Source organism: Heterodontus francisci, chromosome 19, assembly GCF_036365525.1.
Source record: "Heterodontus francisci isolate sHetFra1 chromosome 19, sHetFra1.hap1, whole genome shotgun sequence".
Classification (NCBI taxonomy): domain Eukaryota; kingdom Metazoa; phylum Chordata; class Chondrichthyes; order Heterodontiformes; family Heterodontidae; genus Heterodontus; species Heterodontus francisci.
Window position 1 is genome coordinate 73,196,884 of NC_090389.1, and position 26,168 is coordinate 73,223,051.

Consider the following 26,168-nt stretch of genomic DNA (forward strand, 5'->3'; position numbering starts at 1 on the left):
TAAAATGCATCAACCAGGTTTCTTTAACAAAATTATCAGTTTATTATGAAACAAGATATAACCAGTAATGAAGCAAAGTATGAAAACAGATTGAAATATGAAAGTTCCTTTTTTTAACCTTAACCCCTCACACAGGTTAACTGAAAAAAAGAGATTTTTCTCTTTAGAGCTCTATTGCCAAAAAAATGACAAAATACTTTGGCCAAATACTTTCTAATTCTTCAAGGAAAAAAATGAAAAGATGTCAGATGTCCTTTGTTTTGGTTTGGTGTCCCAAAAACACGTAGCTGGCAGTCACTGGGCTCTTCCTAGAACAGTTCATTTCAGGAAACATCGAGGATTCATCTGGGAGGTTTTCCAGCGTCACAGGAGAAATGTGGCAAAAGGGGTTTCAGGAGAAATGCTGCATCGATTTCTCTATTTCTTACACTCGCTTCTAAGAGCTCCTGAAAGAGATGGAAAAACTGGCAGGCTTTTCCAAGAGCTGGAAAAGGCAGAGTTGGGGTTTGTCCATGGCAGGTTGACTTTTTAAACTCCTTTACAAAACACTGTCCATACCCCAACTGCCTGTCCAAAGTGAAACCAAAAAAAAAGTCAAGAATCAAGCCTCCTGACCTCCATAAATCGTGACCTGTCACTTCTTTGTAAACATCTCTCCCCAGGTCAATTCCCCTGGTGTGTACTTATCTGAACAGGTACCTTCCAGTAACACTCGTTTACAAACTAAGCCCCAAAGACCTTCTGATGACCTTTTGTTTAAAAAAAAAGTCCAGAATCTATGGAATCCTTTTTTCAGATTTAAGACACAAGTTCTCAAAATTAAAAAAGGAAGCATTCATAACAACTGATGATTAAGTCTTTTGCAGAGCTGCACCATTCAAAAGTGAAAATGAATTAAAAAGTAAAACAATTTTGAGCTTTACTCCTAGGCTTTTCTACTCATGTTATGGGTCAATAATTGCTCGAGTTCAGCATGGTGAAGATGTTCAATTTTTTCCCAGATTTTGCCATTTTATGCCACGAACCAGACATCAGCCTAATGCAACTGAAGGCAGATTAGGAAGACGAGCAATATTAAGAACATCCTAACATTGGATTTTAGTGTTGAGCAAGTTCATTGCAGATACACTGGAGTGAGGTTCCTGCTCCATGTTTCTCCAAACTTTGGAGTTGAGTTACTTAGATGAGGTAATTGTATGCAGTGGAAACCCAAACATTTGTTGAGGGGTCAAAGGTTGAATTGGATTGGAATCAAGTTGCAGATCTAAAAAAGGCAAAATATTCTAACTCAAGCTACTATTCTCCAATAAAGATTGACCATTCACAATACAGCCAAGATTTGGTTTAATAAATATTTTCTGTAATTACAAACTTCACTTGAATTAGGTCAACTTTATACAAAAAGCATTTTAGTGCAAAGGTACCAAATCTCAAGTAATATGCTTGCAATAGGACTGCATTTAATAACTCGTGCTGATTTTCTATAGCCATATTTAGACATCAGATTAACCAATCTTTATTTTACCTTCCTTGACAGCATCACTTCCTTTAAATTTCTTGCTGCGTGTCTTTATAAATAAACCCTAGCCACAGCAAGGATTTATAGGGAAAATGCAACTTGGTTAAATCCTGTAATCAAAGGATTGGTTAGTAATCTCAGCTCCACTTTAGTTAATAAATGAGGCAAGGTTGTAAATATCAAGTCAAACATATTTTAGATTATGGCTAATGAATGCCATTATAGACTAAAATTGAGAAGGGAAAGGCAAAAAGCAGAACTATAAAATACATTGTCTGCAGGCTTGGGTGACAAGCATGGGTTCAGGAAAGGCAGCACAAGTGTGGTTGTAAATAAGTCACTTGTGAACAACATTAGTAAAACTGAAGTATAGTTGGAGGTCAGTGGGTAACTGATGTAGGTAGTGCAGAGGAAGTGGACACAAACACTACGAGCAGTGCCAGTTTAAAGTTCAAACCATATAAATGGCACCCAGTGATTAATAGCCCAGTTTCAAATGGATTAATTAGTACGAATATAGCTTGATGCAGAAAATAACTAGAAATTTACTTTGGTGAGCATTATTGCAGTCTGCAATATTCCAGTTTATTCCACAAAAAAAAGCTTGGAGCTGTATCCCCCAGTTACACAAGTGTTACCCTGTACTAGTATGGCTACTTGATGAGGATTGGTAAAATGAAGCAGATGCATCCAAGTTCATTTGAAACAAACATTCTCAAAGTACTATATGCACGTAATGTTTAGCAAAGCACATGTTTGACTTTATTTCATATCAATGCAGGTATTCTGATTATATATTCCTGTATCAAATTGACCATAAATATTCTATTATTGTACAGTAACATGCAATCTTTCAGGACAACTTCAGGCTGTGGCTACATAAATTGTGTCAAAATGAGGTTTCTGGTCAAGGTTTGTTTGTAAAAGTCATTATGGTGTTCAAGAGTAGACAGAGCAAACGCACTTCATTCGAGAGCACAGAAGGGTTTCACTGCTGCCCGCTTTTCCTCCTCATCCAGCAGCTGCTGCACATAGTATGATGTTCCAAGCAGAACATGACCTGTAGCTTGCATTGTGAACATTGTCAAACGCAAGGCTTCCCTAAAAGTGAACAAAAAGGATTAATAGAAAGGCATTGGAGCAGGTGTGATGAGTAATTTTTAGTCAACAGTGCAAGGATTACTCCATGTGAGCAAAGTCAACATTTGTTGCAGTTTAGTAAATGAAACAAAACTCTGCTTCTACAAAGTTTGCTACCTTGTAGGGCTGGGTAGAAACAAGGACTTTTCCCGTTTGCAGAGTTAATAAAATTCACTCTTTGCAATTTATATGGGATTTGGGAGAAGCAAAAGGGGAACAAAAAGGTTGGGGTGGTGGGCAGGAGGATAGGTTGGTGATGGTCAGTACTGGAAAAAGCAACTTTGCAGTTACATGAAGTGTACAGCACAAACATCCCAACTGGTCTATTCCAACATTTAATCCCACGAGTTGTTTCTGGTCTCCTGGATGAGAGAGAGATAAAAAGCAGTTTTGATTGAGAAGCAGCAAGATGACAACTTGGTGATTGCTGCTGTGGCTTAATGCAATATATTGAAGTTTATGGACTGACTTGAAGCTGCAGAAGCTATATCAGAAAGGAGTGGAGGTAAGAGAAGAAAAAAAGAAATCAATGTAAGCAGGTCAAGACCTAGAGAGTTGTGGAGGGGAGGGGGATGTTGTTGCATGGTGGAGAAAAAAGGAGAAAAATGAAACTAGTTAGAGAGGGTCACAGAATGCTTTCAAGATATTTTCTTAGAGCAGCACATTCTGGAACTGACCAGACAGCAGGTTATATTAGACTTGGTATTGTGTAATGTGACAGGATTAATTAATGACCTCAGAGTAAAAGGCCCCTCTAGGTATCAGTGACCACAATATGATTGAATTTTACATCCAGTTTGAAAGAGAGAGAGGAGTGGGTCTAAGACTATTTTAAACTTAAATAAGGGCAACTATGTGGGCATGAAACTATGTGAGCTAGCTGAAGTGAACGGGGCTACTAGGCTAGGAGATAGATTAATATAGAGAAGCAGTGGCAGACATTTAAGGGGATATTTCAGAACACGAAGTATATTCCTACTATAAAGAAAAATTCTAAGGAGAGGACCCACCATCCGTGGTTCACTAAGGAAGTTAAGGAAAGCATCAAACTTAAGGAAAAAGCATACAATTGTGCAAAGATGAGTGGCGGGTCAGATGATTGGTCAGAATATAAAGAATGGCAGAGAATGACTAAAAGGTTAATAGGAGAAAAAAAAATTAGAGTACGAGAGGAAGCTAGGTAGAAATATAAAAACAGATAGCAAGACTTTACACAGGTATTTAAAAAGGAAAAAACTAAACTGAGTGTTGGACCTCTACAGAATGAGAATGGGGAGTTAATAGTAGATAATAAGGAAATGGTGGATGAAATGAACAAATATTTTGCTTCCGTCTTCACTATAGAGGATACAAAAAACATTCCAGTAATAACTGTAAATCTGTAGGTGAAAGCAAGAGAGGAGCTTGGCGAAATTACAATCACCAGGGAAGCAGTACTGAGCAAACTGAGGGACTACGGGCTGATAAGTCCCCGGGTCCTAAAAGAGGTGGGTAATGAGGTGGTAGATGCGTTGGTGTTAATTTTTCAAAATTCACTAGATTCTGGACAGGTTCCATCAGACTTGAAAGTAGCAAATATACCCCCTCTATTCAAGAAAGGGGGGGGGGGGTGGTGGAGAAAAGAGGCAGAAAAGAGTTAACGTTTGTCATGGGGAAGGTGTTAGAATCGATTAAGGAGGCTATAGCTGGGCACTTAGAAAAACTCAAGGTAATCGGGAATAGTCAGTATAGTTTTGTGAAAAGGAAATCATGTTTAACCAATTTATTGGAGTTCTTTGAAGGAGTAACGTGTGCTGCGGATAAAGGGGAGCCCATTAATATACTGTACTTGGATTTCCAGAAGACATTTGACAAGGTGCCACATAAAAGGTTATTGCGCAAAGTAGGAGCTCATGGTGTAGGGGGCAACATTATTAACGGATAGAAAATTGGCTTGGTGGCAGAAAACAGAGTATGCATAAATGGGTCCTTTTCTGATTGGCAGGATGTGATGAGTGGAGTCCCACAGGAGTCTGTGCTGGGGCCTCAACTTTTTACAATTTATATCAATGACTTAAGTGAGGGGAGCGATGGCATAGTAGCTGAATTTGCAGATGACATAAAGATAGGTCTGAAAAGTGTGTTGTGAAGAGGACATAAGGAGGTTGCAGACAGATATACATAGGTTGAGCGAGTGGCCAAACATCTGGCAGATGGTGTATAATGTGGGAAAATGTGAAGTTGTTCACTTTGGCAGAAAGAATTAAAAAAAAAAAAGCAGAGTATTACTTAAATGGAGAACGATTGCAGAATTCAGGAGGTGCAGAAGGATCTAGATGTTCTAGTGCATGAGTCTCAAAGTTAATATGCAGGTACAGCAAATCATAAAGGCAGCTAATGGAATGCTATCCTTTATTATGAGAGGGATTGAAACTAAAAGTAAGGATGTAATGCTTCAGTTATACAGGACTTTGGTGAGACCACATCTCTAATACGGGTGTATAGTTTTGGTCTCCTTATTTAATGAAGGATGTAAATACGTTGGAGGTGGTTCAGAGGAGGCTTACTAGAATGATACCTGGGATGAGCGGGTTGTCTTACGAGGAAAGGTTGGACAGACTGGGCTTGTTTTCACTGGAGTTTAGAAGCGTGAGGGGAGACTTGATTCAAGTATATAAGATCCTGAATGGTCTTGACAAGGTGGATGTGGAAAGGATGTTTCCTCTTGTGGAAGAGTCCACAACTAGGGGGACACTTTTAAAATTAGGGGTTGCTCTTTTAGAACAGCGATGAGGAGAAATTTTTTCTCAGAAGGTTGTGCGACTTTGGAATTCTCTACCTCAGAAGTTGGGGGAGGCGGGGGTCATTGAATATTTTTAAGGCAGAGGTAGATAAATTCTTGTTTGGCAAGGGAATCAAATATTAAATCGGGGGTAGATGGGAGTGTGGAATTTGAAACAAACTGATCAGCTATGATCTTATTAAATGGCGGAGCAGGCACGAGGGGCTGAATGGCCTACTTCTGCTCCTAATTCTTATGGTCGTGTATCAGGATTTGTCAAGCCTACATGCAAGATTGAGAGGAAAGCCATTTAAAAATAAACTGTATGGGACGAGGGCGAGGTTGAGCAGGAGCAAGGCAAAGTTCAAGTGAAAGTTGCAATGGAAACTGTGATAAACGTAAAGTTGCTCAGTGCAAAGACAGGTCAGAAAAGGAGGATATTTCAGTGATTTTTTTTGTGGAGTTGGAATAGACGTGAAGAAGGGCAAAATCTTAGGGATGGGAAAGGGGAGGTGGCAAAGACTGAGAGGAACTAGGGAATGGTGTGGGGTGAAGAAAAAGAAAAATGAACTGGGATTTCAGAGCCATTCTAGCAAGGGACGTGGAGCAATGAGAGATATGCTGGTGGCAGAGAAGCAAGGGTGTAAGAGGATGGGATTTATGAACAGCAGCAGCTTGTATTTATATAGCGCCTTTAATGTAATAAAAATGTCAAGGAAGTTCACAGGAACATTTAAGCAAAGTTAGACAGAGCTTCATCGAACAATTCAATTCTAGCCCAAGACTACTTAAACCCATTTCCCTGATGCCCTGGGGTTGAGGTTTCAATCTAATCTGAAAACTGGGGTCAAAAATCATCCCCAAAAAAAACAAATACCAGGTTTGCAAACCACGCATGTTGACGCTTACATTTCAGGACAATTATTTCCATGAACAGAGGCTGTAGGACTCTGGGTTAACATCTTTGGAATCTACAAATCCATTATCAATAATCTATTCAAAATGGAAAATATGCAAGCCTCGAACCATAAATGTACTTGATCAGTAATCCAATGATTTTAGCTTGGAATTCCATTTTCTTACCTCATTATTTTCTTTGCTCCCACACATTGGACATCATATGATAGAGAATATGAACCATAGAGTGTCACCTTCACACTTAGGCATCCAATAAAATCCTGAGGATTTTCTTTGTAGAGATCAAAGGTTATTCTGGCAACATCTTTTCTTCTACGCAATTTATCAGTGAAACCCAGATGAAAGCCACTATTCTGTTTTAAAAATAACATTGTAATTATACTCTGCACCAGGCAATGTCTTTAAAAAAAAAAATGGAAACTCCAGGATTGCTCGTTCCAGAACTGTAAACTAGTTAAAGTACACTATACATTGTGACCAGCAGGTTATACAAGAAATGTGACTGTTCAGGTTCCAGCCATGATGAACCTAAACAGATTATGGAAGAATGCTTAATTCAAGGTTTGGACTTGAATTGTGCTTTTGTAAAGACATAACCATTAATGTGAAAGTGAAGTGAAAGAGTATTTTAAATAAAGACATGCTTCAAAATATAGAATTTACAAGTTATTCCCAAATAAGATGCTACTGTAGTCCTCACCTCTGATGGTGTCCATTTCTGTCCCTTCTCAAGAACCATGAACAGTGTATTATCTAGTACAGTCTGAAAGAATTCTTCAGTCTCAATGAAGGTCCCATCCTCCTCTAGCAGCAGCAAAACACTAGATGTTGTGTGTAGTGATTCTTGAACCTGCAGCACAAGTGTAAAATTGTTAATAGACAGCAGAGACAAGTGCAGCAGAAAGGGCAAAAAAGCTGGGTCAGGATTACTCTTTCCAGTTTAAAAGAACTGAACATTATTGCATCAAAAAGCAGAAAAAGATATTTACTGTACACACAAGATTAAGGTTTAGCTTTGGTTCTGAATGTTGAAATGATGGGGAGATTGTGCTGACAGACAGTCACGAGACCACAAGGCTTGCTGTGAATACAGGCAGCTCCTGTAAAAGCCCTCCCAAAAGATGGCAACTTTAAAAGAAATCAGGAAGACCCCCCACAACAGCTAATTTACTGTAATGTGACCTGTTGTATGCTAATTCATCACTAATTCAGATCAAACAAATCCTTTTAGGTGAAAATAAAATTGTAATAATAAACATTTGGGTTTATGTAAGAGTTTTGGAATCCCCCAAAATCTCAAACATTTATATCAGTATTCAAAAGAAACTTTAAAATAAATTGATGTGCAACACATGCTAGATTTGTAACAGATCCCTGGCATAGCTTTATTCAGCATGTGTGCAGTCCTACTTGGCCTTCTCTTAAGGTCTCCATTCCAGATGACAAGTAGTAGTGATTGAGAAAAGTGAAGGTTATGGGTCCGACAACATCTCTGCACTAATGCTAAAGAATCATGCAGAAGAACAAAACAGCCCCCTGCCGAGCCAACCTATTCCAGTGCAGCTACAGTAGTCGTATCTCCTAGGTACTGAAATTGTCCAGGTTAGCTGAACCACAAGAAGCAGGACAAATCTAATCTGAAATAACAAACAAAAGTGCTGGAAATACTCAGCAGGTCTGACAGCCTCCGTGGAGAGAGAAGCAGAGTTAACGTTTCAGGTATGAGACCTTCTATCAGAATGCAGACCTGAAATGTCTGCTTCCCACTCCACAGATGCTGCCAGACCTGCTGAGTATTTCCAGCATTTTCCGTTTTTATTTCAGATTTCCAGCATCCACAGTATTTTGCTTTTTATTACAAATCTAATCTAGTCAGGTTCCACCTCATCAGCCTCCTCGAAGTGATGAACATGAATCAATAACACCTGCTCACCAATATTCTGGGTTTAGCCAGAACCATTTAGTTCCAGACATGGACACAGGGGCTAAATGCAAAAAAGAGAGGCTAGTGTAACTATCAGACAGACATCAAGGCAGCATTCAACCAAGCAGTCCTAGTTCATTAGGGAAAAACCTCAAGTAGCTAGAGTCTGAGGAAGATGGATGTGGTTGTCAGAAACCAGTGCTTGCAACAATAGAATTCCTCAGGGTAGGGTCTTGGGCCCAACCATTCTCATCTGCTTTAATGACCTTCCTTCCCTCAAGGTCAGGAGTGGGGACTATTCACTATCTATTGCACATTCTTCAGCTCCATTCAATTAGTGACCAATACCAGCCGACAGCAGAACTTGGACAATATCCAGATTGCAGTCATCAAGTGGCAGGTAACATTTGTTACCCAAGTGCCAGACAACAAATATCTTTAAGAGAGCCAACTACCTCCCTGAGCTTCAACACGGAGCCATATACCATCACAATTGTGTTGTGGCGGGGAGGGGGGCAGGGGGTGGAGAATGGTCAAGAATTGACCAGAAGTTAAGTTAACAAAACCACCATGGCATAAACCACCAGGGAAATAACTGGGCACTCTGATGAATGGCTCATCTCCCAACTCACTCAAAGCCTCTTCACAATAAGGCAGATAGTGCAGTTGCGCCACAGGTCAGGAGTGTGATGGAATATCTCCACTTGCCTGGATGAGTGCCGCTCCAACAACACTCAAGAAGCTCAACACCATCCAGGACAAAGCAGCCTGCTTGATCAGCACCCCATTCACCACCTTCAACGTTCACTCCCTCCACCACTGACGCACAGTGGCAGCAGTGTGTACCATGTACAAGATGCACTGCAGCAACTCACCAAGATTCCTGAGACAGCACCTTCCAAACTCACAACCTCTACCACCTAGAAGGTAGAAGGGCAGATGCATGGGAACACCACCACCTGCAAGTTCCCCTCCAAGCCACACACCATCCTGACTTGGAACTATATCACCATTCCTTCACTGTCACTGGGTCAAAATCCTGGAACTCCCTTAACAGCACTGTTGGTGTACCTACATCCCAAGGACTACAGTGGCTCAGGAAGGCAGCTCACCACTACCACCTTCTCAAGGGCAATTAGGGATGGGCAATAAATGCTGGCCTAGCCAGCAGCACCCACATCCCACAAACAAAGCAAAAAGGACAAAGCAGTCTGCTTGATCAGTTCTCCAGCTCCTGGACTATACCACATCTTCTGGCTGCTGTATGGACCATCTAGAGGCACTACAGCAACCCAAACTACTGACATCTTCCAGCCCCATCCCCTTGATCTCTACCACCGCGAAGGCAAGCAACATCATGGGAACACCATCACCTCAAAGCCATACACCACCATTCTTTATAGTCACAAGTCAAAACCCTAGAATTCCCCAGCTCACATCCTTACAGGAGCACTTTCACCACAAGGACTGTGGTGGTTCAAAGAAAAAGCCCCACCACCAATTTCTCAAGACAACTAGGGATTTGCAATAAATATGGCCTTTCCAGCACCACCCTCATCCAATAAACGGAAAAAAAAAACAATGTACAAACTCAGAGGGAACTCCGTTACCTTGTTGAGTGCATGCACACAAACAGAACAGATAAGCAGAATTTGGCACCTTAAAATGCTCATGAACTTCAATTACTAGATACTAGATGTTTTAGCAATCATTTTACTTCCATTTTGAAAAAAAAAAAGAGTCCAAGAATAGCTTCTGGATGGTCAAAATAACCAGCCAAGAGAGTTTGTGTTAATTTAACAGTAAGTTATGTCCACCTAGCTTCCTGGGGTATAGATTAGAAGAGGAAGTGAATACAAGCTGAAGAGAGTTTGGACTTGCTTGAGCAATTTGTGCAAGGGATCAAAGTAAATATTAGCAGCCCACACCAAAAACTCCACAAAAAGATGTTTTCACAAATGAAGTTTCACCTTGTCCATTAGATCCCGAAGGTCCCTAGCCATGATGCCTTTCTTCAAGCTCCGATCCCAGTTGCACACCCTAAATGGTCTTTGCTGGGGAGTACTGTTCAACAGGTGTGATGTTGCTGATGCACTGGCAGAAACACACCTGTTCAAAAAAAAAAAAAAAAATTGTAGATGTTCAAATCACCCCCATTCAAAATCCTACTGCCATGAAGAGAGATGTTTTCTTGGGTTAATTGGTAAGGAATGAGTAAGAGCACTACAGAACTGTGTTTAATTATTTACTGAATCTTGAAGTAATAAAACATTAACTCGTTGATTGAGTTGTAGTAGGTTTTGCGTTTTACATCAGGAAGGCTGCATTTACCGCCCATTCCTCTTTTCCTCAAGGACTGACCTCAACATAGCACCTATAACCAAGACCCATGATTGAAGGAATACAACTCCTATTAGGGCCGCCCAACCTAGATATTTCAAGAGATCGGAGGCAGGTAAAGGCACCAGCCCTCCTTTGAGTCAGGCCAGTGACAGGCATTTTATGTGGACTGTCATTATAAAAACAACCCCAGAGACAAGACAAGTCTATTCCAGACTAGAAATTGTGGAGAACCACACACTCTGATGTTGCCAAGTATCCAAACCTGGAGAAAGAGCAAAGGAAAACAGGTTGTTTCAGGTGCTACTAGGCACAGGAGGCCTACAAGGTGGTATTGGACTTTTTGAAACGCTACGTGCATTGTGGTGACCGTGCTCCCCATGATGTAATGAGTTCCAGAATATTCACAGGGTAGATACTGGGTACAGGTACAATTGTTTGCCAGTTATGTTAGTTAGTAATCCAGAGAATGAGTCAACATTGCAAGCACTGCTCAACTAATCAGTTCCTTACTATAATCTATAATATAAGTCAATGATTAAACTGGCCAAAAGAAATGCTATTTATCCAAGTGGCAGACAAGAGATTACCAATTTTTTAAAAATCATATTTTAAGAGCTTGCTGGAAATATAGTCAGCATATTGGTCTGAATTACTGTGGGAAGCAGGAGTTATATGATGTAAGCACACTTGTAAAGTTTCCTCCCTATACCATTCTCTGAAAAATTGTCCATTTAACACTACAGCCTCTCTAGCTACCAGCAGGCTCCCAGACCCGTTCAGAATGAATAATATCTTGTCCAGCTGTGATAAAGTTTAGGCAGTCACCATGTTGGAGGGTCAAAAGAGAGATGTCAATAGTACAAGCTGAACTGTTAGTAAAAATAGTATTGCTTCCTAGAGGTCACAAGCAAGCAGTTACATGAACTGAAGGATCACGAAAAAAGTCGTCACAATCATCAATTACGATCTGGGGAATTAGGTAGAAAGAGAGAGAAATGAAAAGAAAAATAGCATTTGTGGAGCTCTTACCTGGAGATGGAACTGGGAGAAAAGAAACTGAGCGATTTCTTTGCGTATTCCATTTTCAGCTTTCACAAATGTCTGAGCTGCCAAATGTAAAAAAAATTGTTACATTTCTTAAAAGTCTTGATCAGTGAATATTTGTCTGGATTAAATAGAGACTGCGAAGTACTACTTCTGCTGTCATTAACTCTCTCCTCAAAATGACAACTCTTGACCTCTCCATCTTTACAAACCACCACCCTATTCCAACCTCCCTTTCCTCTCCAAAGTTCTCAAAATGTGTTGTTGCCTCCCCCCAAATCCATGCCCAACTTTCCCAGAACTTTGTTTGAAAGCAAAATACTGTGGATTCTGGGAATCTGAAATAAAAACAAAGTGATGGAAATACACATCAGGTCTGGCAGCAGCTGTGGAGAGAGAGAAACACAGTTCACGTTTCAGGTCTGAGAGTCAGTTCCATTCAATCAATCCCCCCTCTCCCCCTCAGATAAGCTTTCCCTTCTCAACCTGTCTGTAGCCTTTGACATGGTTGACCACATCATCCTCCTCCAACACCTCTCCACCATGTTCAAGCTGCATGGCACTGCACCTGCCTAGCTCCATTCTTATTTATGAAATCAAAGCTGGAGAATCACTTGCAATGGCTTCTCTTCCCACTCCTATATAGTTACCTCTGGTGCCCCCCAAGGATCCAGGATCTGGAGGAGCAGAAATTTCCTCCAATTAAATATTGGGAAGACGGAAGCATTGTTTTCAGTCCCTGCCACAAAGTCCGTTCCTTAACAAATGACTCCACCCCTTTCCTTAGCACCTGTTTGAGGCTGAACCACACTGTTCACAACCATGCTGTCATATTTAACCCCAAGGTGAGCTTCCAACCACATATCCACACCTTCACCAAAACCACCTAATTTCACCTTTGTAATATCATTCGACTCTACCTCTGCTGCTGCTGAAACCCTCATCCATGCCTTTGTTACCTTGAAACTTTGCCATTCTAATGTACCTTTGACTGGCCTCCCACATTCTACCCTCTGTAAACATGAGGCTATTCCAAAACTCTGCTGCCCTTGTCCTAATTTGCACCAAGTCCCATTCATCCATCACCCTTGTGTTAACTGACCTGTATTGGCTCCCAGTTAAGCAATGTCTTAATTTTAAAATTCTCGTTTTTGTATTAATTTTCAAATCCCTCCATGGCCTTGCCTGTACCCATCTCTAATCTCATCCAGCACTATGAGCCTCGGAGATATTTGTGCTCCTCTAATTCTGGCATTTTGGGCATCCCTGATTATTTTATTGGCACCCATGCCTTCAACTGCCAAGGCCTCAAGCTCAGGAATTCCTTCCCGATGTCTCTCTGCCTCTCTCTTTCTTCAAGACTCCTTAAAAACAAATTCTATCAGGTTTTTGGTCACCTTCCCCAATACCTCACGCGGCTCGAGTCAAATTTTGTTTATAATGCTCCTGCAAAGCACCTTGGGATGTTGAACAGGCAGACATGCTGGGTTTAAAGCACTCCCAATGCCCATCCACTTGCTTAGGTCAGTAAAGACTACAATTCCCAAAAATAAGACATTGGTAGGAAAGTTACCATCTTGTGACACATTGGGTTGAATTTTACACCACCCCAGCAGGTCAGACGGGGGCGGCGAAAATTGAGCACGAGGCTCCAGGAGGCCTACCCGCCCTGCTCACACATCCGGTCAACTTTACGGCAGTTGGGGGAAATGGCCCACCTGCCCAAGGCCAATCAAGGCCCTTAACTGGTATTTTACCCATGACAAGTGGGCGTGCTGGGGACGTGAAAGGCCGCCCAATGATAGCTACCGGCCTATCTGCGCACCGGGGTGGAGGGGGTGGTGGTGGCCATGGCAGTCGGGCACAGGGTGCCTGATTGAGGGCCGCCCCCACCTCCCAACCCACCCCCGGGACCCAAGATGCACCCCTCCCCCCAAATGACCACTCCAGCCTCACCAGGGCACAATCAATCTCACTGGTGAGGCATGCCCAAATTACCTTCGCTCCTGGCTCCATGGCATCGGCTGGGCTGCAGTGCCAGCAGTGACCACCACTCCTGGTGGCGCTGCTGGGACTAAGAGCTGCCAGCCCACTGATTGGCCAGCAGCTCACTGAGGCAGGACCTTGTCCCTCAAGTGGGTGGAAGTCCCGCCTCAAGACAATTAAAGCCTGGGGGCCTGCAAAATGCAAGATGGATCTCCGGGCTAGGCAGAAGCGGGTTTGCCACCAGCTTTTACGTCAGTGGTGAATTCCTGTCTGCCTAAGGTAAAATCCAGCCCATTGTACATTGATATTAATGGAGTTACAATAATAATGCTGTAACTTTGTAAGGCATTTGGATATCTCTTGTATTTTTGTTATGCTGTGAGGCATTTGTTAATATCTCCTCCATTTCTGTTCATAAGTAAAATGTAACCAGTTGTGGTGTGGACCAGAATGTGGAGCTCACTGGGTGGTAAAAACGTGGAAGCGAAGGGAGAAGAATTCTGACCGAAGACATCGCTGGGGTTCATATTGGACTTTTTAAAAATAAAAGACAATGTAACTGAACAAGGACCCCCACGTATACACAGACAGACAAGTCAGGACATGCCACTAATGTGGTATCCTGGGCTTTTAAAACAAACAGCCTGTCTACAAGCACATTCATGGACAATGGCCTTTTAAAATGTGTGAATGGTTTCCTTCTTGCCTAATCAAGATGCAGATAACATATCCATGGATGGTATGAACCCAAGAACTCCCCCTGCTGACAGCAGGATATGACCACATGCAGGTGGTCTTGCATAGCCAGGGTGGGATTGAAAAGATGCTGAAACCCAATCCGATGACCAAATTTAAAATGTTACCTTATATGTCATGGAGCCAGGGTCAGAAAGAGGTATAAAGCCACAGCTCACAAGGACATTTTTGCTGCAGCTGGGAAGTGTGACTTGGTCAGTCACAGGAAGTCGTGCGGGAGAGGTCGTTCAGAGGACCTGACCACCCAGGAACAAGCCCTGGATGCGGGTCTACTAAGCAACTGGTGTTGTAGGTATATACTATTGCTTGGTGAGTTAACAAAGGTGTTCCACATAAAGCGGAAATTGTATCTAAAGTTTGTTTTGTGCGATTGATACTCAGTATGGGGTCAGGACCTTAGAGGAAGTGAGACCCCCTTGTTAAGAGTCTTACAGAGAATCCTTTTACATTGATGCACACTACACCCTAAAGAAACTAGTATGGAAAATTGTCAATTTATACTGATTCAAATTCTATTCAATGTAACGGTTTCATACGAAGACAGAAGTTTCAATACATAAAGTCCCAATGCTGTACAGGGAGTGATTGAGCTAGAGGAAAACCGACGAGCACAGACCTAAGACTGCCAATTCTCTCCAAGCCAGTCAGAATGTTTAGATAATCCAAATATAAAAAAATACTAAATTCAAAGACAATACTCACTTTTCAGTTGATCATAAATGTTTAAACTTCTGGTCCAGGTCTCTCTCTCACTGTAGATTCTGACTGGTTTTTGAAAATTCACCAATGCCAACGAGTAGGTCAATAACACACAGGTCAAAGTTCTAGCAACAAGCTAGGTATTGCTCCACAGCTGCACATCAGCATAACAGAAGGTGTGTCAATGAATTCATGTTTAACAGATCACATTTCAAAATGTGAGCTTTCCTTTCTCCTCCCCCACTCCCTTAAAATGGAAACGCTCGAGCGTTGACCCATGTTTAAGTGTTGTGTTTTAAAACAAAGTGAATTCACACTTTAAAAAGAAAGGCCTTTGGAAAACACATATTAAAAGTCAGACATTGAAACCATTACCAATGATGATCCGTATCATTGAGAGCTGCTACCTCATTACAGGAACTCCCAAACATACACACATTAGGGGTTTGGGAAATCCTTCCTGTTGAGTTTTGCATGAAGCCAATTTGAAAGTCAGGTGGGGGTGGTTGGCAGTAACAGGCTTGACGAGCAGCTCTTCTGACAAACCCCCAGACAAAGGATGGATCAGAGACCAAGCCCTAACTTTCTGTAGCACAGAGACCCACAATGTTAAAAGGTCTACTGAGTGGGATGTCAGCAAGGTTCATGAAGGCTACTTAAAAGGAGAGCCAACTTGGCCTTGCCTATGCCTTGGTCTGATTCAATGCTATAAACAGACTACAATGAAAGTATACTGAGCTCACTAACCAGGACAAGACTATGTAGCTTATTACTTTCCTTTACACCAGAAGGAAACAAATACTAGTTGGAGTAAATGGAACTATCAGTTTGCATGTTCATTTTCTGTCTGCGAAGTAAACAGCTCAACACTTTATACCTGGCTTCATTTCACTAAATGTTTCAGTAAATCTTCAAAAAAAATTGGAATAGTACACAAGGGCACCAGTGAAAGAAATGATATCCATTACAGATCATAAAGTTCTATTGTTACAGCTCAGTTTGGCTATTGTAAAATGACTTGTTGGATTACACAGGCATGCTCTTAAAGCTACTCAGACTGCTTAGAGGAGTGCCCAGCTTCACTATATTGAAGTGAACATCTAGGGATGCTGCTAAATCTGAAATAAGGAGTTTAAGATTTAGAAAGTGACAAGCTAGTTATCATGTCAAAGTTGGCTCGAAGGAGAAGCTAAAGTATGAGAGAAGGGGGTTAATAAAGGACACTGTAATGGCACTTGCTTTAGCAGTTATTACACATGATCTGCTGCATGCAGAATCTGGCACAGGGTGGGAGAGGCACAGGACAAGGAGAATCCAGGCAGTCTGAGGAAAGCCACTTCCTGGATTGCATGACATCAATTACTCAAGCACAAGTCTAAAGTTGAAATATCATCATCATGTAGTTATACAGAACCTTTAACACAGTAACGTCACTGATAATGCTCCTGTGAAGCACATTTAAACAAAATTTGGCACGGAGCCACAGAAGGAGATATTAGAGCAAAGTTTGGTCAAAGAGGTAGGGTTTAAGGAGCATCTTAAAATGAAGGATAGTAGTAGAGAGGTTTAAGGAGAGAATTCCAGAGCTGAAAGCTCCACCAATAGTGGAGCAACTGAAATAGGGAATGTGCAAGAGATCTGAATCAGAGGAGTGCAGACACCCAAGGGTTGTAGGGCTGGAGGAGGTTACAGAGGGATTTGAAAACAAGGATGTGAATTATAAAGATCAAGACATTGCTCAACTGGGAGCCACTGTAGGTCAATGAGCACAGGGCTCATGGGTAAATAGGACTTGGGTGAGAGTTAGGACATAGGCAACAGAGGTTTGGACCTCAAGTAACAAAGGCATGGATGAGAGTTTCAGCAGCCGATGAGCCGAGGGGGGCACAGCTGGCAATGTTATAGAGGTGGTCATCTTGGGGTCAAATGGGACACCAAGGTCGCAAGCAGTCTGGGTCAGCCTCAGATAGTTCCTAGGGAGAAGTTGGTTGCTAGGGAACAGAATTTGTGGCAGGGACAAAAATAGTGGTTTCAAGGCTTATTATTGGATCGTTATTAGGTACTTCCGTTTTTTAAAAAAAAACCAATCTCATCGAGTGAAAATGTTCCAGTTCAATCCCTTATTTCCCCATTCATTCCTAAACTGATACCTCCGTTTTAGTTTTAAATTTGGCTGGAACTCAAGTACTAGAGCAGAGGAGAGAGCACTGCACATTGTGACTCTAACTGTTATATTTTAATATGTCCAGACAGTGGGGGTGGCAGCATCTATTATTGTTTTAGAAAGGTTTAAAAGTTACCAGATAGCTAGTAAGTGTCGAGGTTCTAAAACAAAAAGTCCAAGGGTCTCTTGATAGTTTGAGACATCACTGGAATAACATGATAATCGTCTCCATAGTCTATCAAAACCAAACTTTTGAGATTATACCCTCTTTGAGGGCTCGCTGCTTCTCTTCAGCGTCACGTTTACACAACTTTAACAGACATATAAAGCAGAGAGGCTGCATATGGAAACCAAGACTAAAGTTGTATTGTAAACCTTTCACCATGTACTGTGGAAGCAACCAATCATATTTTCATTTGTTACAGAACACATACGTTGGAAGATGATTCGATATCCTCCCTGCTTCTGCAGCTCTTCTGAAACGAAATATTTTATTTAATGGAGTGGTCTCGCATGTCAAGCTAAAATGAAAGCATGGTATAAAGAAGGGAGCAATTTTGCATCCGGACCCTCATGAAACAAGATAGATTAGTGTCTCCAGAAACTGCACCTAGGGCTTACAAACAGCTACACAAATAGTCACATGAACCTTGTTTCAAAGATATAATTAAATGTGTTGCAAGAGCCATCCGCTGTAATTGTTACTATCGATTAAAACCGAGAGGCTAAACTCCAGCAGATTCCTTCAGAGGTGAGGGTTTTCCCCCTCACACTTTAGAAACTGATTCCTTGCACTATGGAGCTCACACAACCAGCAGCCCAGACAACGGCGAGTCAAGTTAACATAAGATCTGGTTAATTTCCGGATTTCCACTCCTACATGTTTATTGATACTTAATGCTGGGGAAACACACACTAGGGCTAAGCTTAGAAAACTCTCCCTGGAGGAAGAGAGGTGTAAGACATGGTCTAGATCAAACCTGTACTCACCTAAAACAAGCCAAGTTTTACTCAGATAAATGCACTCAAGTAGAAGCAAAGGCCAGAGACTAATACTTATACACACACCTGTTACACGACCAGCACCTGGTCTGTTTTACCGCACCCCTGTCTGAAGACACCATCTCCATTAACATTGAGCCTATCACACGGATGCAGACAGTTAAACCAGACACCTATCCCTCAATTAGTGGATGCTGCACCGTTGCCCAGTTTTACACAAAATATTAACACAAACATCTACAAAAACAGTTTATTCAAAATAAAATCTTGAAATAATTATAAAGTATTCAAAGAGGTGATTGACTGAAGCATGTAAGATATTTATCAGTATGGAAAAAGTAAATGCAAAAAAATACTTCAAGTAAATTATATGACTCGGACAATGGGGGTACAGTTTCAAGCTAGTAAAAGGCATTGGGAAATTCTTTACAAGAAGAATGATTCAGAATAGATTAGTAGATGCAAAAAAACTGCAATCATTAAAGAATGGTAATGGGAGTCTCTAAGATATTGCTGGATAGATAATTAAGATTAGTTGAATGATCTTGTAATCTTACAGTTACAGATCTGGCAGAATGAAGTCATCATTCTTATTTAGGGCATATTGGTTGTGAAATACTGCTGAAGAACACTGTGTACCTGCACAGCAGGGTCACTTGAACATGTACCAAAAAGATATGTATTGTGCAGTCATACCTGATTTCACTGCTGTAAACTGAGTTGTTCTAAGTTCTTGTTAATACTGTATTTGTTTCAACAGCTTTTTCATCCCAAAGTTTGCAATGTCTCCTTAGCCAAAGTAATTGTTAGCTATCGGTTTAGGGGCTTTGTTCAAACCAACTAAATTTAGGTCTAATTTAAAATAGGTGCCAGACACCTATGCCTATTTGATAGAATGCACGGGTCTCAGCCATTTAGTAAAAGTTGCAGAAGATGATGCTAAATGACATTTCATTAGCAGAAGGCACAGAGGAGGAACAGATCTGTTAAGGGTTCTTCCTAGTGTCAAGAGCTAAGTCAGAGTTAGGGCATGGCGCAATATGTGCTTGAGAAATCTTGATGCAGCCAACCTTTAAGCATATGAGAGATGTGATGACATTTTTCAGGATGGAGTTCCACAGGTAGATGAAGAAGTGTGTAAATGCTTGCTATGGTACCATGTGCGGGTGTTTTGAACTGAATTTCAGAGAATGTAGTTGCAGCAACTGTTGTGTTCCTATGCACAAAAATGGAGATGTGGTTTGGGCAATTGCAATGCTGTTTTCATCATAATCTGGACTGATGAACTCTCTCTCTGATGTAGAGAGCGGACTTGGCATGAAATAGGTAGCCATCCTCATCAGGTTCTTGGATTGAGTGTGCTGACAAACAAGAGATTGGTTTTATCTGCAGCCAGTAAAACAGGCCAAAATTACTCCAGCACTAGATGGAATATAGGCTTTGCAGAACATTGTTTTTACCAACTGCATCAATCAGTAAGCTTTCTTCAGAATTTGTACTCTATTACTAACTTTTTCCTGGTGTCTTTCCCAGCATGAGTTGGATGTGATTACTAGGCTACAAAGATGAATGTTTGTAACTCAGAGAGTTTTCTGCCTTTATGAAGCAGAGGTTAGGTGGTAGCATCATGCAGTCCTTCTTGACAGTTATTGATTGGTCTTTTCAGCACTGAGGATAAAATAGCTTCATGCCTACTGTACACATATTTCTGTATCGGCCAATGGTGATAATACAAACATACAAACTAATGAATTAGGAGCACTCGGCCTCTCGAGCCTGCTCTGCCATTCAATAAGATCATGGCTGATCAGATTGTAACCTCGACTCCACATTCCCACCTACCCCTGATACATTTCATCCCCATGATTATCAAGAATCTATCTACCCCTGCCTTAAAAATATTTAAAGACTCTGCTTCCACTGCTTTTTGAGGAAGAGAGTTCCAAAGATTCACAACCCTCTGAGAGAACAAACTTCTCCTCATCTCTGTCTTAAATGGGCAACTCCTTATTCTTAAATAGTGACCCCTAGTTCTAGATTCTCCCACAATGGGAATCATCCTTTCCAAATCCACCCTGTTAAGCCCCCTCAGGATCTTACATGTTTCAATAATTAATTATCAGTAATTATCAGTTTTTCTTTCATATGGGAAGTTAACCATTCTGTAGTGACTGGTGTGCTTAGTAAAGAGAACGTTATTGTAAATAATATCCATCACACTGTAGATGAACACTCGAAGCAGTTACTCAAACACACTTCTGTGAATATACTCCTGCATTGGGGAATATTAGTTTTGTAGGAAAAGTTAATGTCAGAAACAATTTTTTTTAAATTTGATAATTGGTATTTGATGCTTGGTATTTGTGCAACTGACCCTATCTTAGTTCTGACTACGTCATCAATGTGAACAGAAAAACAGAGCATGCATCCCTGAAACTAACCTTAATTGTGAAAAAGCTGAATATCCTTGTGAATGAGCAATGCTGGGGAGCAATTAAAACACATTAAGGATGGCAGAACAGGTGATTGTGTCATGACTGCAGCATGTGGGAGCTCCTGGATGCCAGTGTGATCCAGGGCAAACACGTCTGCAGTAAGTGTTTGCTGCTCGAACAGCTTCGGCTCAGAATCATCGAACTGGAGTCTGAGCTGCAGACACTGCGACACATCCGGGAGAGGGAAAGCTACCTGGACATTTTATACCACGAGGCGGTCACACCCTTTAGGATAGGGTCTTCTGATTTGGTCAGTGGTCAGGGACAGGAGAGTGTGGCTGCAGCTAAGGCAGGTAAGGGCATGAGCCTCAACCTTTGAGATTGTTCAAGTCTGAGGTTCTTTCAGCTTGTTTGGATGAGAGTGGGGGCTGCAGGGTGGATGAGCAACCTGACCCTGGCACCATGGTACAGGAAGCCATTCAAGTGGAGGGAGAAAAAAGGAATGTAGTGGTAGTAGGGGATTGTATAGTTAGGGGGATTGACACTGTTCTCTGCAGCAAAGAGCGAGAGTCCAGACTGCTGTGTTGCCTGCCCGGTGCCAGGGTTCGGGACATCTGCTCAGGGCTGGAGAAGACCTTACAGTGGGAAGGGAGGATCCAGCCGTCGTGGTCCATATAGGTACCAACAACATAGGCAGGATAAGGAAAGAGGTTCTGCATAGTCAGTGTGAGGAACTAGGCAACAAATTAAGAAGCAGAACCTCAAACCTCTTTGGGCCTCCTTATCTCGAGAGACAATGGATACGCGCCTGGAGGTGGTCAGTGGTTTGTGAAGCAGCGCCTGGAGTGGCTATAAAGGCCAATTCTAGAGTGACAGGCTCTTCCACAGGTGCTGCAGAGAAATTTGTTTGTCGGGGCTGTTGCACAGTTGGCTCTCCCCTTGCGCCTCTGTCTTTTTTCCTGCCAACTACTAAGTCTCTTCGACTCGCCACACTTTAACCCCGTCTTTATGGCTGCCCGCCAGCTCTGGCGAACGCTGGCAACTGACTCCCATGACTTGTGATCAATGTCACAGGATTTCATGTCGCGTTTGCAGACGTCTTTAAAGCGGAGACATGGACGGCCGGTGGATCTGATACCAGTGGCGAGCTCGCTGTACAATGTGTCTTTGGGGATCCTGCCATCTTCCATGCGCTCACATGGCCAAGCCATTTCAAGCGCCGCTGACTCAGTAGTGTGTACAAGATGGGGATGTTGGCCGCCTCGAGGACTTCTGTGTTGGAGATACGGTCCTGCCACCTGATGCCAAGTATTTTCCGGAGGCAGCGAAGATGGAATGAATTGAGACAACGCTCTTGGCTGGCATACGTTGTCCAGGCCTCGCTGCCATAGAGCACGGTACTGAGGACACAGGCCTGATACACTTGGACTTTTGTGTTCCGTGTCAGTGCGCCATTTTCCCACAGTCTCTTGGCCAGTCTGGACATAGCAGTGGAAGCCTTACCCATGCGCGTGTTGATTTCTGCATCTAGAGACAGGTTACTGGTGATAGTTGAGCCTAGGTAGGTGAACTCTTGAACCACTTCCAGAGCGTGGTCGCCAATATTGATGGATGGAGCATTTCTGGCGTCCTGCCCCATGATGTTCGTTTTCTTGAGGCTGATGGTTAGGCCAAATTCATTGCAGGCAGCCGCAAACCTGTCGATGAGACTCTGCAGGCACTCTTCAGTGTGAGATGTTAAAGCAGCATCGTCAGCAAAGAGGAGTTCCCTGATGAGGACTTTCCGTACTTTGGACTTCGCTCTTAGACAGGCAACGTTGAACAACCTTCCCCCTGATCTTGTGTGGAGGAAAATTCCTTCTTCAGAGGACTTGAACGCATGTGAAAGCAGCAGGGAGAAGAAAATCCCAAAAAGTGTAGATGCGAGAACACAGCCCTGTTTCACGCCACTCACGATAGGAAAGGGCTCTGATGAGGAGCCACCACGTTGAATTGTGCCTTTCATATTGTCATGGAATGAGGTGATGATACTTAGTAGCTTTGGTGGACATCCGATCTTTTCTGGTAGTCTGAAGAGACCACGTCTGCTGACGAGGTCAAAGGCTTTGGTGAGATCAATGAAAGCAATGTGGAGGGGCATCTGTTGTTCACGGCATTTCTCCTGGATCTGACGAAAGGAGAACAACATGTCAACGGTCGATCTCTCTGCACGAAAGCCACACTGCCTCAATCTCTGGATTATTACCTGAGCTACGTGCAAATTGGCATGGGTCAAATAAGATTAGAGAAGTGAATGCATGGCTCAAAGACTGGTGTGGTGGAAGTGGGTTCCAGATTGTGGGGCACTGGCACCAGTACTGGGGAAAGTGGTGGCTGTACCATTAGGACGTTCTACACCTGAACCGTGCTGGGGCTGGTGTTCTAGCAAGCTGCATAACTAGGGAAGTAGAAAGGGTTTTAAACTGAGTAGTTGGGGGAAAGGGATCAAATTTCAGAACATATGGTAAATCAAGGAGTAGAGAGAAAGGTATTAATATGGCAAATGATAAACAGACTGTGACAGGAAAGGACAGAGCCTACAAATCTAAGAGTAAATCAACAGATAAGGCTTGAGGTTACAAAAATAATAAAAGGACACAACAAAAAGCACTGTATCTGAATGCACATAGCATTCGAGACAGAACAGATGAATTAAGAGCACAAATAGAAATAAGTAAATACGATCTGATAGCCATTACAGAGACATGGCTGCAGGACGACATAGATTTGGACCTGAATATTGAAGGATACATGGCATTTAGGAAGGACAGGAAGCTCGGAAAAGGTGGAGGGGTAGCTCTGTTAATTAATGATGGTATTAGCGCAATAGAGAGGGATGAGCTAAGTTCAGGAGATCAGGATGCAGAAGCAGTTTAGGTAGAGATGAGAAATCATAAAGGCAAGAAGTCCCTTGTGGGAGTGATGTTTAGGCCACCTAACATTAACCACACTGTGGGATGGGGTATAAAGGAAGACATAATGGCAGCTTGTCAGAAAGGTACAGGATAATTATGGGGGATTTTAACCTACATATAGACTGGAAAAATCAGATGAGCAGAGGTAGCCCAGATGAGGAGGACATAGAATGTTTTTGGGATACTTTCTTGGAACAATATGTTCTGGAGCCAACCAGAGAGCAGGCTCTACTAGACCTGGCATTGTGCAATGAGATAGGATTAATTAATTACCTCATAGTTAAGGCACCCCTCGGTAGCAGCAATCATAATATGATTGAATTTTACATTCAGTTTGAGGGAGAGGAGAGTGGGTCCAAGACTAGTATTTTAAACTTAAATAAGGGCAATTATGAATGCATGAAAGCAGAGCTAGCTAAAGTCAACTGGCAAATCAGATTAAGGGACAGGTCAATAGAGATGCAGTGACAGACATTTAAGGGGATATTTCAGAATACACAGAATTGATACATTTCAACGAGAAAGAAAAATTCCCAGGGTGGGACCTGCCATCCAGAGTTAACTAAAACAGTTAAAGATAGTATCAAACTTAAAGAAAAAGCCTATAAATGCGCAAAGATGGGAGGCAGGTCAGAAGATTGGACAGAATATAAAAAACAGCAAAGAAGGACTAAAAGATTGATAAGGAAGGTAAAATTACTGTACGAGAGAAAACTATCTCGAAATATAAAGACAGATGGTAAGAGTTTCTATAGATATTTAAAAAAGAAAAGTTAACAAAGTGAGTGTTGGTCCTATAAAAAGTGAGTCTGGAGAATTAATAATGGATAATAAGGAGATGGCAGATGAATTGAACAGATATTTTGCATCCGTCTTCACTATTGAGGATATAACAAACATTCCAGTATTAGATGTAAGTCAGGAATTTGAAGGGAGGGAGGAACTCAAGAAAATTACAATCACCAGGGAAGTGGTACTGAACAAATTGTTGGAGCTGCGGGCTGACAAGTCGCCGGGTCCTGATGGACTTCATCCTAGGGTGTTATAAGAAGTGGCTAGTGAGATAGTTAGTTTTAATTTTCCAAAATTCCCTAGATTCAGGGAAGGTTCCTTAAGATTGGAAAATAGTGAATGTAACTCCTTTATTCAAAAAGGGAGGGAGACAGAAAACAGGAAACTACAGGCCAGTTAGCTTAACATCTGTCTTAGGGAAAATATTAGAAGCTATTATTAAAGATGTTATAGCAGGGCATTTAGAAAAAATCAAGATAATCAGGTCGAGTCAACATGGTTTTGTGAAAGGGAAATCATGTTTAACCAATTTATTGGAGTTCTTTGAGGGAGTTACATGTGCTGTGGATAAAGGGGAACTGGTGGATGTATTGTACTTAGATTTCCAAGAGGCATTTGATAAGTGCCACATCAAAGGTTATTGCAGACAATAAAAGCTCATGGTGTACGGGGTAACATATTGACATGGATAGAAGATTGGCTAGCGAACAGGAAACAGAGAGTAGGCATAAATGGGTCATTTTCTGGTTGGCAAGATGTAACGAGTGGTGTGCCACAGGGATCTGTGCTGGGGCCTCAACCTTTTACAATTTATGTAAATGACTTAGATGAAGGGACCGAAGGTCTGGTTGCTAAATTTGCTGATGATACAAAGATAGGTAGGAAACTAACTTGTGAAGAGGATATAAGGAGGCTATAAAGGGATATAGATAGGTTAAGTGAGTGGGCAAAGACCTGGAAACTGGAGTATAATGTGGGAAAGTGTGAAATTGTCCATTTTGGCAGGAGAATAAAAAAGAAGCATATTATCTAAATGGTGAGAGATCGTAGAGCTCTGAGATGCAGAGGGATCTGGGTGTCCTAGTGCATGAATCGCAAAAGGTTAGTATGCGGGTACAGCATGTAATTAGGAAAGCTAATAGAATGTTATTATTTATCGTGAAGGGAATTGAGTACAAAAGTAGGGAGGTTATGCTTCAGCTATACAGGGCATCGGTGAGACCACATCAGGAGTACTGTGTACAGTACTGGTCTCCTTATTTAAGGAAGGATGTAAATGCATTGGAGGCAGTACAGAGAAGATTTACTACACTAATAATTGGAATGGGCAGCCTGTCTTATGAGGAAAGATTGGACAGACTAGGCTTGTATCCACTGGAATGTAGAAGAGTAAGAGACAACTTGATTGAAACATATACGATCCTGAGGGTTCTTGACAGGGTGGATGTAGAAAGGATGTTTCTGCTTGTGGGAGAATCTCGAACTAAGGGTCACTGTTTTAAAATAAGGGGTCACCCATTTAAGACAGAGATGAGGAGAAATCTTTTCTCTCAGAGGGTCGTGAGTCTTTGGAATTCTTTTCCGAAAAAGGCAGTGGAAGCAGAGTCTTTGAATATTTTTAAGGCAGAGGTAGATAGATTCTTGTTAAGCAAGGGGGTGGAAGGTTAGCGGGGGTAGGTGGAAATGTGGAACAATCAGTTCAGCCATGAACTTATTGAATGGCAGAGCAGG

The 26,168-nt window shown here is 41.9% G+C and overlaps 1 protein-coding gene across 1 annotated transcript; it reads right to left on the reverse strand.

Annotated features, from left to right (window-relative positions):
* Nucleotides 1-18: 18 nt before the first annotated feature.
* On the reverse strand, nt 19-15,218 carry cidec (cell death inducing DFFA like effector c). The gene is made up of 6 exons (XM_068051955.1): nt 15,094-15,218; nt 11,635-11,711; nt 10,233-10,371; nt 7,039-7,188; nt 6,504-6,691; nt 19-2,620 (listed from the first exon to the last, which is right to left on the reverse strand). Exons 2-6 carry the CDS (start codon nt 11,685-11,687, stop codon nt 2,485-2,487), a joined length of 666 nt encoding a protein of 221 aa, XP_067908056.1. The 5' UTR covers nt 11,688-11,711; nt 15,094-15,218; the 3' UTR covers nt 19-2,484.
* Nucleotides 15,219-26,168: the final 10,950 nt, after the last annotated feature.

Bases quoted from the DNA above. Each gene is read 5' to 3' on its own strand.
- cidec (XM_068051955.1), bottom strand. From the start codon at position 11,687: ATGGAATACGCAAAGAAATCGCTCAGTTTCTTTTCTCCCAGTTCCATC. The intron at 10,372-11,634 runs GTAAGAGCTCCA...TTTTTTGAACAG, and splicing joins TCTCCCAGTTCCATCTCCAG to GTGTGTTTCTGCCAGTGCAT. The intron at 7,189-10,232 runs GTGAAACTTCAT...CTTGTGCTGCAG, and splicing joins TTCGGGATCTAATGGACAAG to GTTCAAGAATCACTACACAC.